Raw genomic sequence first — 12,250 nt, 5'->3', positions numbered from 1 at the left:
TAAAGAATTTTATTTCTACAAGAAAATAATTCTGTACTGTGTAACACGTGTGGGTGTCCTTAGCAAAACTCATTACGTATTTTTGTAAAGGTTTCCATTTTTCTGTCAGCCACTCAAGAGAAAGAAAGAATTCACTGATTGCCTAGTAGGTGTAGATTTGCTTCATTTGACTTTTAAAGGATCATTTTAACTAGAATTACCTCCAGTTTATGGGGAAACGTAAAGACTCTACAAATTGCATTGGTTAAAAGGGCATTTAAAAAAAAAAAAAGGCTCTGTAACCATGGAAACATCATTTAGAATCATAAAATTTTAACCACACTTTGTCTGTATTCGCTTCCTGGTTTCTAACGCTGCCTGGATGCACTGAGGCATGTCGTATGCATATGCCATTAAATTCTCAGGAGCTTTTCATTGTTTACTGTTTTTGAATGGACGATGGGGTGTCAGAGAAAACTCCAGAGACACAGCTCAGGTGACCATGTTCCCCCATTAGTTTCACCAGGTGGAAATCAGTGTCTTAGACCTTTCTACCTATCATTATAGTCAGAGAATCACATAGAAGTCATCCCCTCATCCTGTTAAGTGATGTGACACCCCTGACACAATGTGACGTATCCCTTGAATTTTCTGGTGCTCACGTTATATGAACACTAAGATTACCATTCGATTTTAAAGTACCATTTTATTCTTTCAGATCTGCATGTTAGTCATACTTCCTATTTTCTCTACTATTGAATCTATAAAAACACTGGAACCTTTAGTTATGTTTTCTTTATTCTAGCTCTAAAATGTTAGGCACAAGTAGTGTTCTATAGGAAAATATCAGAAGCGATTTCTTAAATACATCAGACAGTTCTTTCATCTAACATGTTAACGTGTATTCAAATTACACGAGACGGTTTTCCATCATTGGATTTACTGGATAGATTAATAAACTTTTTATGGAAGCGTTAGTTGGTTATCGAACCCGATCTCCCAATGCCTTTTCAGGGGCCGTTGAACTTAGTGCCAAAGCATTTTATCCGCCAAACTACCAGTGATTTTCTTTTTCAAGTTTCAGATTTCTTTTAATGCTTCAACTATAGCTGATCCATTACCAAGTGTGTTTTATGCATAGGACTTGATTGATCTTTTTTTTCCTAGCTACTTTTAAAAATATTGAGCATGAAGAACTTTAAAAAGTCTTCAGAATAAAAATAAATGAATAGATAAAAGACTATGTTCGCTTGATAAATATCAGTGCAGGAAATCTGTAGTTGAGCTGCAAACGTCGTTAACAGCAGTATTTCCGATGGAGCTAATGTGACACCGGCTCACACTGCACTGAGACTCATAATCTGTGACAGAGAAATGGGAAAAGGTACAAAAGCATTTCATTAAATCAGAAATTGAAAGAAAGGAAAAAGTGACTTCTTTTTTTCAATTTTATTCATAGCTTAGCAGGATCACAGTGGAAAGGGGACTAAATGGTGCTACCATTTTGCAACGCTTGTCCGTATTCTGGAAGTTAATTCCTTAAAAAAAAAAAAAAAAAAAAAAAAAAAAAATTAATGCGTTTTCATGGGATGGCACAAAGTTTTCTATCCAGGCAGCATCTGAGCTGCAAAGAGGCTTCTTTCATTTCACCCAGCTGCACTGTGGGCCTTTGCCCCCCAGAAGTCGGGGCCTACCATTTCCCCATGCACTGAACCTGTCACAGGTGCACCCCAGGGCCCTATCAGCTGCACTCCACTTAACCATCATCCCTCATTCACCTTCGCTGTCTTTAGAATGGCTCTGAATATGGAAAAGTCACAAGCCTGAGATGAAACAGTTCAGGGCTTTGGAAACCTGATAAGAACTCTTATCAACAGGAACCAGATAAGTATCCTGGATACCATCCGCACATTTGATATTTTCTCTCTCACCGCATTTTTAGAAATACGTTTTAATAATCAGTACCATTTCCTAAAAGCAGGCTTAGCTAGCCTGGGGTCTGCTGGTCTACTGGAAGTACTATCTCCCCCTGCCATTTACAGTGGGTGAACTGGACAAGCTGTGGGATCTCTTTGGGCCTTTGTTGTCTCAAGAATGTGGAAAAACGGCTTATCTTTAAAAAGGCAGACAGCTGAGAGAGTAGGACATAATATACACACGCATGTAGTGGGAGAGACGGAGAAGATTCCAATTTCATTCTAGGACAAAACTAAAAGGGGGAAAAGAAAATAGTACTTCTTCCATTTTCATTACCTTCCAGAAAGTTCTCTTTATATACATCATTTCATTTGTTATCTAAATAACTTTGGGGAGTAGGTATTTTACAAATAACTGATTTTAGAAAGTCTAAATATAATAATTTCCCCAAGGTCATGCTGCTCATAAAAGGCAGAATCAAGATTCAACAGTGTCTATAGGATTCCAGAACCCTGAAATCTTAATATGTTCACATATTATTGTTTATAAACTTTATTCATTTTCATTTGTGTTGTGTCCTTATGATTTCTGCCATATCTATACACCACTGGTAGTATTTTTAACTTAAATTGATAAATGAACTTTTTTTTTTTTACTTAAATGTATCTTTAAACTAAACTTCAGTTCATGCCAATAGATGAAAAACCACATATCCTTTTTCATAAGTGGACAGTAGAGTTAAACTAAATATAACGAAAGACAAATTTTTTTTTAACTTAGCTTAGTATTATTGTATGACAAAAAGCAAACAAACGAAAAAGAAACCTGTTTCTGCTTGTCTTTCTCATTTAAAAAAAACAAAACAAAGGCAATATCTGACTAGCACTAGCACCTCTGGCAGTTTGCACACGCCTGTGGGAACACACAGCTCCATCCTGCTTCACACTTGATGAGGAGGCTGGTCCTGATTACATCTGATGGGCACCACCCTCCTGCCACACGCCTGAAACAACTTCCTCTTTGAAGTTGCGGGAAGCTCTGCTTGCAGATTGGCTTGTTAGGTCGCATTCAGAAAGTGCCCCGACTTTTACAGAATTGGAGACCTCACAGTTTGTAAGAACGAAGCCGTGTTTTCATGCCCAGATGCTCTCAGGTGGCAGCTGCCCTCTGGGTCACTGCCCACTGCTGGCAGCTGGGAAGCCCTCACCTTGCCACTTTCTAGAACATGTTTTAAGGAAATGCCAAATAATATCCATCAAAATAGGGCCTTGCCCTCTCAGCTCTTCTCACAGAGAAAGTTTATGGCACTACAATGAAAACAATACTTGAAAACAGTAGAGATGTAAACATTTCCTGCTGCCGTAGAACAGGTAATTGCCCACGGAGTAGCTGCCAGCCTGGCGTCCAAAGGCTCCTGCATTGCTCCCCGAATACCTTCCTCAGAGGCCATTCTGATGGCCTTTGCACACATGTGAAGTCTCAGCTTTCCCAGGACATCATAGACATGTCCAAAGGGATGGGAAAAATGACTCCAGAAATACTGACACACAGAAGACTGATGTTGTACAGACATAGTTGAGCATTAGCTGCTAAGATATAATGCTGTTCAGGCAACGATGAGGCTGAGAGCTTACACGCACCCCGAATTACTTTGCACAGAGTAGGAGAGAGTGGACAGAGCCCAGAGTAGAGGAGTAAGACGTACAGACAGAGCTGTGGGTTAGGGTCTGCCACATGTGAAGAGCGATGCGACCTGAGCAAGTGAGTGACCTCTCTGTGCCTCAGAGTTCTCATCTGTAAATGGGGATAATAACGGCACTTTCCTCCTGATGTGGGTGTGAATAATGAATAAGATAACACATTTAAGGTACTTAAAAGAGTGCTTGGCACAGAGTAAGGCCTCAGTATGTGTTCATTTTTAATCAGATAAATCAAGCCTAAACGTTTGACTGTTGAGGGGAAAAAAAAAAAAAAAAAAACAGTGACCAAACTATATAAAGAAGCAGGTATATTCAGGAGAAAATTCCTGTACTGATGATAAGCAAGGACGTTTTTCTTTGCACTATTTCTGTAAACAAAATTGAGTAACTATATTGGGAGGTAAATTAGGTTGGAAAGTTAATTGATTTTTTTTCCCATGTGAGGTATGGCATTTTTTTTTTATGGTATATAAAGCGATGAAATTGGTTATTCCTTTTCATAGCCCAGATGAATTTGGCCAGTGAAGTGATTATACTAAGAAATGTACTAACTGTTAGCAATTATTAGTGCTTTAGGCCCATAGGCATCCATAGAGCTATCTGGGGAAAGAACAAGATAGAAATCCAGTTATAAAATAGCATTGTCCATCACCCCCTGAAAATAAATTAATGAAGTTTATTTAAAATGTATTAAGGCTATGAGCACATACACAAGGAAATATTTGCAATTCTTCTTTGTGAGCCAGAGACTAATTCCCTTGCCTATATTATTAGCAGCAAAATCAAATCTCCAAAATAGTGTCATGGGTTAACCCTCCCTATCGGCACCCCAACACTCACCTACCAAAATCCCGTTAGACTATTTCACTTGCTCTCTTGGATTAATTTTACTCAATTTTAAAGTTGAAGCTATTTTATTATATTCTAATTTTTTGACTGGTGCATACAGTAATTTGAATTAAATTAAATGAGAATTATTAAATAACCATGACAACCTTTCCCAGATATTCTGAATGATCATGAATTAACTACACAACGTCCATGCACTTTTTAAATTAAACAATCCTAAATCCCATTTTTCTGTTAGATGTGAAACGATTTTTAAAATATTTCTTCTTGCAGTGCAAAAAGTAATTACCCAAAGAACTGTAGAGAGTAGTAAAATGTGTGAAATTTCAAAGTTCATGATAACCTTAGCGTTACTCAGCATTTGGCTGGAATTAACTTAAGCAATTCGGAGTATTATCCAAAAATTATCATTAGCATTTCCAGCATTGGGAGTAACTAAAGGTTGCTAGGCACTGACAAATCAGAAATCGATGCCTGATCAAACATAAGTCATGCACCAAATGCAATTACTATAATTTATCAATTCAGCTGGTCAAATAAGATTGTCAGTGAGCCCAAAACACTTGAACGCAACCATAATTATCTTCAGAAAGTATCGGAACATTTTGGGAGACAATAAAAGAAATGTTAATGTATGTGTAACAGATTATCCAAGTTCTGCTAATCATATAATTGAGCAATGTGATTAAATTTTTTCAGTATTAATTAAATTTTTACACAATTTAAATAAAATTATATAAACCACATTAGATAATTTTACTAAATTTTTTTTCCTTAATCAAATGTATTTTTACAACATAAAAGGTCTCCTTTAGACAGATTCCAAAAACAACTTTTTAATTGAAATAGTTTTGACTTAGTTCAAGATGTAATTTAAAAAAACAAAAATCAGGTAAGTCAGAGAAAGGCAGGTGATAAATTATGTGCAAATCCTAGTACGTTCACAGTAATTCCGTCTCTTTATTCTCACTTGTCATCAGGGCACCGTGTATTTTCACATCCCAGTCTGCCTCCCTACTGTCCCCAATTCCCACAAGTGGGCAGAAAGGAATATTAAGGAAATCACTGGTCTTAAATAAGGCAGCCCAGGTTGGATTTAGGCAAGACACTCACTCTCAGATCCAGGGTTAAAGAATGCTATGAACATGGTTCTTGCCCAACAACCTACCTCATTGGTTTGTAATGAAAATCAAATGAGGATACACATATAAAGTGTCTTATAAGCATCCACACACTGTGCCAATAAGAGTTCTGATCATTGTGATCCATGCCCACAGTCTTAGCCCAGATTCGGAGAAGAGCCCAAACCCAGTCTCTACTTCGAGCCAACATAAGCCTTAGTGAGTAATTCAGATGCCTCGGCCTCGAAGACATTCTTGCTGTTTCTCTTGCTGTAAGCATATGACTGTTGCTCTAGCTTTGTTTTAATAACTGGCTCTTGCTTTATTCCTGGGAACAAATAGGGTCCCAGAAAGTAAATCAAAACAAGTCTTATTCTTCAGATTCCTGCTTCAGTGTTCTAATACCAATCCGCCTCCATCTGGACGATCTCTGCCTTCCTTTCTCCCATCACCTTAGAAGCTCTGACCTGAGACCATGTTGCATAGACGGGACTCTCTTGGTCTTTCCATTCCTTCCACATTCTGCCAGGCTGCTTGGCTTGTCTCCATGCTCCCCAGACTTGGGCTCAATATATATAGAGTTCAGCCATTTAGCAGATGTAGACTTGAGGTAGCAAATTCTCTTGTAGCCTAGATTATCTACAAGCAGAGCACGATGTCTTGTGAGGTAAAAAGTCGTGTATCTCTTGAAATAATCAAGCCAAAGCTCCAGAGCCATCAACAGTAATAACTATATAAGGCACCGCTGCTTTGGTTGGGAGGTTAGACAACATCACCCAACAATCCTAGGTCACCTTGCCCTCCAGGACTCTAGTGTTTTTCTGTACCTGCAGTGCCAAACACATCTTTTTCAGATCAACACATTTTTTCATTGGCTGATTTAATAAACTTCTGTTGTGTTCTAGGCAAGCCTCAAAGACCCATTAATTTTTGGCCCATTGCACATTCTCTGCCCTGATTGTGTAAATCTTGATTTTAGAGTTAAAATCTCGGAAGAAAACCTGATGGTGTTATTTCCAAGTTTCTGGCAGGTTACTATATTTTTGTTTTCTCCTGCATTTCCTGTCCCCTCCCCCTCACACCCTAAATGGCTGTCATCTCAGGAATGGAGAGTATTAAGCTACATGGAGTAGTTGCCTTCCTGTGTAACCATTCCAGAGAGTCACTAGCCACCTTGATTTTCATTCCGTCACAGTTTTGTTGGTGTGACTCTTTTAGCCAAAAAATATAGTGCAATTTTGGCCTCAATAGTTTTTTAATAGAAGGTTAAGTGTTAAACTTATAATGCACAGCAGCTTCTGGGAATCTGTTTACATTGTTTAGAAATTTGCATTGCGTCTCATTTGTAATGAGGGATTTGTAAAAGCCAACTGAATTCACATTGTTTATAAAAAATGAACGGCTGAACAATTAACTACTCAGTAAAAATGATCAGTGATGTTATAATGAATAAATAGAAGCGTCGTTTAAATTGGAGTTGGGAGGGCCTGTAGGGGGCGCTCTCACAGCCCACGTTGTTGATGGAGCCCAACACGGAGAGCTGTTTATCAAAGCCCCCCCAACTTCCTCTTCTCCTCCTTAAAAGTGTTTCCTCGCCTTTGTTTCTTAGGGCTTGCACGTGGCTCGCCAGTAGACTACATGCCCCTAATTGCAATTCTTTGTTGTTCCTGAATGAACCCATTTTGCTGGAGAAATATCTGTCTATTTGTTTAAGGGCAATAGTGGTGACGACAAAAATAGATAATTCCTGCTCATGAGTCTCTGTTCTTCTATAAAATGTTACACACCCCGTATTATCCACATATTTTTCTTTCACCTTCTTTCCTTTTATCGATGCTACTTAAAAATGTAGGTTATCTGTATTTGTCTAACTATGAGTTATAAATTTCAATTAGGAAAAAGGTAACAGAAGCATTTTTGATAAAGAAGTCACGAAACTTACAAAGCATGATTTTCAGTACAGCTGTAAAGAAGGTATATTTATTTCACGTATTGCTGTACCTATTATTTTACTTCCAATAGATTAATTCACAAGGTTTACTATTAAATGTGCTTACCCTGGAGATTAGTACCGTCCTTTTCATCTTTGTCAAATAGAAGTAAATTGCTTGGTTCAGTACAACCCAGACTCATCTGAGTGGCTCTTTCTGTGGTTTTTCAGAAACGGGAGGGAGTGAGAGTTGAAAAAGCATTCATCATCAGGAAAATTTGTTTTAAAAGCATCCACGCAGCCACACAGTCAGTAAATAAATTACCCACTATTCAAGAGAAGGAAAGCACAATTAGTTTCACATTATACTAAACCAATTGGCTCCTGCAGTGACGTCGTTCCTGAGAAAAAGCCAGCAAGAATGTCATAGCCGTCCCCTTTCGCCCACACCTTAGAAGCAAACGGCAAGCCTTTTCTCAAACTAAAAATTCTATGCGCAGCTTGGTGAATATATTTGCTGACTTTTAGATAAGGAGAATTATAATGATGACTTATATCCATGTGGTTAGTAAAACCTACTTCACAGTGCAGTTAATGACGCTTTTGTTTTGTACTCATGACGGGCAAATACTTGGAAGCTTTATGGCAAGGAAATAAGACTTGGATGAATTATTTTCAAACCTACCTTTTTCCTTCCCAGGATAATTATTGCATGTAATCATTTACAATCGAGAAGCACAGGAAAGGGTAAGGGAAAAATCACACTACGGGGAATGGAATATGCACAAAAAAATCTGCAGGCTATTTTTTTCTTCTTAAGAAAATGGGCAGTTGCTAAACAACCTCTCATTACCTCTTTTGAGATGATCAGAATGCTGTAAGAATATACTAAATTAATGTCATCTGCCATGACTTAACCTGAAGAAACACAATGATTAGGAAACTTTACGTACACAGCTGCTGCAGCATTTTAAGCATCTTCCATCTGTAATAAGAAAGCATTCAACGGGCTTGGAATACTGAGTGCAGTTGCCATCATAAAAAGAGCTTTACTTCCTTCCTGCACACAAGTGTCATCAATCAAAACCCAAAAGTCACAATGCCTTACCTTTACATGTCAGCATCATTCAAAATGTAATTTCATTTGTTAAAGTATTCATTTGCACATGGATAATGGATAATCTGGGGTCTGTGCATACAGGAAATGTACAACACTTCTTTACACCAAACAAAAAGTAGCACACTGACTTTGGACTGTGAGTCCAAAACTTCGTTCTTTACAGGTGAATCAACTCTTCCCACAGTTGGGAACACAGCCTGGAACTGCATGGAGAACATATTTGAACACTGTTTTCATTTTTAAAAATACGCATATGTGTGCTCAGTATATAGCATAGTAGAGAGGTGAGGAGGAAGAGACAGAGGAGAGAAGCAAACACTGAGAGAGACAATATCAAAATATGAAAATGTACTTAGGTCTTATCCATGAAAGTTTCTTTCCTAGGGATATACGTTTTTTTAATGCTTACAACTGGAGGAAAGACTAAGGGTGTATATTTTGTTTATTTTTAGTTGTTTGATGTATGAAAGTTTTAAAATTAAAATTGTTAGGCTTTCATTATTAGGACTCTATTTAAAAGTATAGCAAATTTTACAAAGTGCTTCTAAGAGTACTTTGAAAACTGTCCCAGGTTAAGCAAATATTGTATATGGAACTTGTAAATGGTATATTGTGTGTGGTTTAACAAAATCTTTCTGAAAATGAAATAATTCTTAAAATCTAATAAGTTCAATGTATCAATATGATGACCTAAAGTTTTCTTAGGCTTTCATATATGTACAAACATAAGATTTGGACATAAGATTTCAAATCATAAAACTGAAATCCTATATCTCAATCAATTTTTAATTGCATGCTCTAAACTGAAATCACTAGACTGACACACTAATAGGCCAAATTCTCTTAAATAACACAAGTATTTACAGTACCAAATGTTCACAAATTTTTTTTCTTAACACGAAAATGTTAGTATTCTGGTTTCTATTGTAAACATTTTATATGCAATTCTAAATCTTTCTAGAATTAAAAGACACGTGCCCCCTTAAGGGAGACGATATCCCAGTTAATTAAAATTACTGAGAGCTGTACATTCTTGTGGGCGAAATGGGCACACCCATGAAGGAAGGGAAAGAACCATCCAGGCTCACTGAGGTCCTTTCTACCTGAGATCTTGGCCCAGCGTGAGGTCTGGAACTGCAGATATCTCACCACCCCAACTGCCACACTCAATGTTTTTGTTAATCTCTGCATTACGGGCTTCAAAACTGTAATGAAAGGTCAAGTTACCTAATCCCCTGGCTACTCCCAGGAGCCAGCAAATGTGCACACTGTGCCCTCCCTCAGCCTCTTCCGAATGGGCGCTGGGCCTGGGGCACTTCTAAGAAATCCCACACAGCCTGTGTCGTGAATGAGCTGGCCGTAAAAACCCAGCACGCTATAAATGTGAGTAACACCAGGGTAGCCCTGCAGCAGAGGAGCTCAGCACCTCAAGTTCTTAGAGGTGTCTGCCCTAAAAATCTAACTCCTCTTTTTCCTTGTCCTGGTAAGCCTTCAAATCTAACTTACACTCGTGCCTGCTATGGACAAATCTAACTTACACTGGTGCCTGCTATCGACAAATCTAACTTACACTGGTGCCTGCTATCGACAATGAAACACAAATCTCCGTATTTTAAAACGCTTTTTTTTCTTCTTCTCAGTTTCTACAGATAAAGTGATCTGAAGTAACGAGTGACGCCAGCAAGGCAGAAAAGAGAAACTGTCACAACCCCCAGAAATACGACAGGAGGTTTCGTACCAGATAGCAACAGCTCTGGTGCAACTTCTATAAAAACCCAAATAAATGGACTATATTGTTCAATTTTAGAAATTCCATTTCTTTTATGTTCTAAGCTGTATAACTGTCAGATTTTTATGGTTTGAATTGTAAATGTGTTTTTCCCTTTGCTAATTATGTTTTAGTTTTTGGTTTGTTTGTTTTTTGTCTTAAAAGTCTTAAAATGTGAAGAATATTTATGAATGGTAAGGGAGACACTGTATACAAATGTATATTTGTAAAAGCTATTTTTATGATTAGCATGTTTTACCATTGATCATATATAAAGTCAGGTGATATTGCAATTCTATGTTTAAAGCTTATTTCCAAAAACATCATGTAAGAAAAGATACATCATAGGCTAGTTTTTGTAATTTATTTATAATTTATAGTTGAAAGTACTTCAGACCATAAGGATAAAATACTTGAAAAGGTTATATTTCTGCCCTCTATAAGCACCATTTTTATTAATATAGAAAGCGAATATTCCAGATGGTATTAAGTAGATAAAGGACTGTTGGTTTGACCTGTGGTTAAATTCAGCATTTTCAGCTCTATAGAACTGAAGTGACCCAATTATTACCCAATACTTCAGCCCGGTGGGAGTTGGACAGGTTTTAGTGCCGGTACAGGTGAGAATGAGATTTGCAGGGAAACGATTGTCTTGTCTTTGGATCCACAAGTTTGAATTTGTGCGTACACCCCTTCATTTCCTCTCCTAGGAATTCTCCATTCCTGAACATCGCAAGTGTTCTCCAGAAGCTCTTAGCTGTTGTCTTGTGCTATGGAAATGGAAGACACCATCTTCACAGACTGTAGGAGAATTCAGCATATAATTTCTTAATAAATTCTGTTTCTTTTAAAACAAAATTGGTGTGTGCCTTTGCTTTGGGGTGCCCTGAGTTTTAAGTCACCGTATTGCCACAGAATCGGTGCACTGATGAAAGTAGACAAACTTTACTGCAGGGTATGTCATGTGCCCTGTGTGCCCACACTCTTGGTTGGGGGACGTGTGTCCTGGAACACGTGACTTTGCCATGTGGTGGAAAGCCAGGTGGCCCTCAGACCTTGACGGAAGCCGCACTCTGGGTTACGTTTCTAAGAGCATGTTTTCTCTCCAAATACAGAATTTTAAGAAACTATTTCAGGAGAAAAAGCAAAACTGTGTCCTCATCGGCATTTGTGCCCGACTAGAACTTTCCCACTAAATGTGCAAGCTCCTCATTACAGAGCAGAGAGAAAACGTGTCATGTCACCAAAACACTTTGTGGGATCAAGGCCTCCTTTTTTCAAAGAAACCAAGAGTCTAAAATCACCTTGGTATGTTTTATTTTTCTATTTGAATGTCTTTAAGATAATGTATCCCCTGTATGCCTTTCAAATATAAATTATGAGAATTACATGATTTCATCCAAACGAAGGTTATTACCAAAAACCAAAAATGTGAAAACAAAAACTAAAACTGTGCACACCAGACCCTGGGACCCAGATCAGGACTGTTCTTCCCACTTGGGGAAACCTGAAAACCATCATGTGTGCAGTTTGGGGTCATAGTGAGAAGTGGAACGTTTGTGACGGTCGTGATTAGACTCTGAAACTGAAGAGAACTTGTCTGTGGTTCCGTAAGGCAATAAATTCAGCAAAGTGATTCCTTTTTTTGCTGCCAAACAGACACATTGGCTGGACTAATGCTCCCGAAAGGAAGTGTTCCAAGTGCTGAGTGTCAGGAAATACACGTGTGAACACTTCTCCCAACTGGTTATTTGTCTGTCCTCATTGTCCAAAAATGGTATCGCTTTTATAATCTGGCGTTTTCATAAGTTAAGAATATCCCCCTTCCCCAGACATTCATGAACTGTTCTCAAAGTAAGATGAACA

General features: G+C 38.0%; 1 protein-coding gene across 16 annotated transcripts in view; it reads left to right on the top strand.

Annotated features, from left to right (window-relative positions):
- RALYL (RALY RNA binding protein like) overlaps nucleotides 1-11,242 on the top strand; it is a 1,518,143-nt gene extending 1,506,901 nt beyond the window's left edge. For all 16 annotated transcript variants that reach the window (XM_074318489.2, XM_074318485.2, XM_019726291.3 and 13 more), the window contains one exon: nucleotides 10,257-11,242. In XM_074318489.2, the coding sequence (XP_074174590.1) occupies nucleotides 10,257-10,274 (18 nt within the window). In that variant the 3' untranslated portion in view covers nucleotides 10,275-11,242. The remainder of the gene's footprint in view (nucleotides 1-10,256) is intronic.
- The last annotated feature ends 1,008 nt before the right edge of the window (nucleotides 11,243-12,250 follow it).

This window comes from Rhinolophus sinicus, chromosome 7 (assembly GCF_057876585.1).
Source record: "Rhinolophus sinicus isolate RSI-liver-muscle chromosome 7, RSI-T2T, whole genome shotgun sequence".
NCBI classification, from domain to species: Eukaryota; Metazoa; Chordata; class Mammalia; order Chiroptera; family Rhinolophidae; genus Rhinolophus; species Rhinolophus sinicus.
This window is presented reverse-complemented; position numbering and strand designations above follow the sequence as displayed.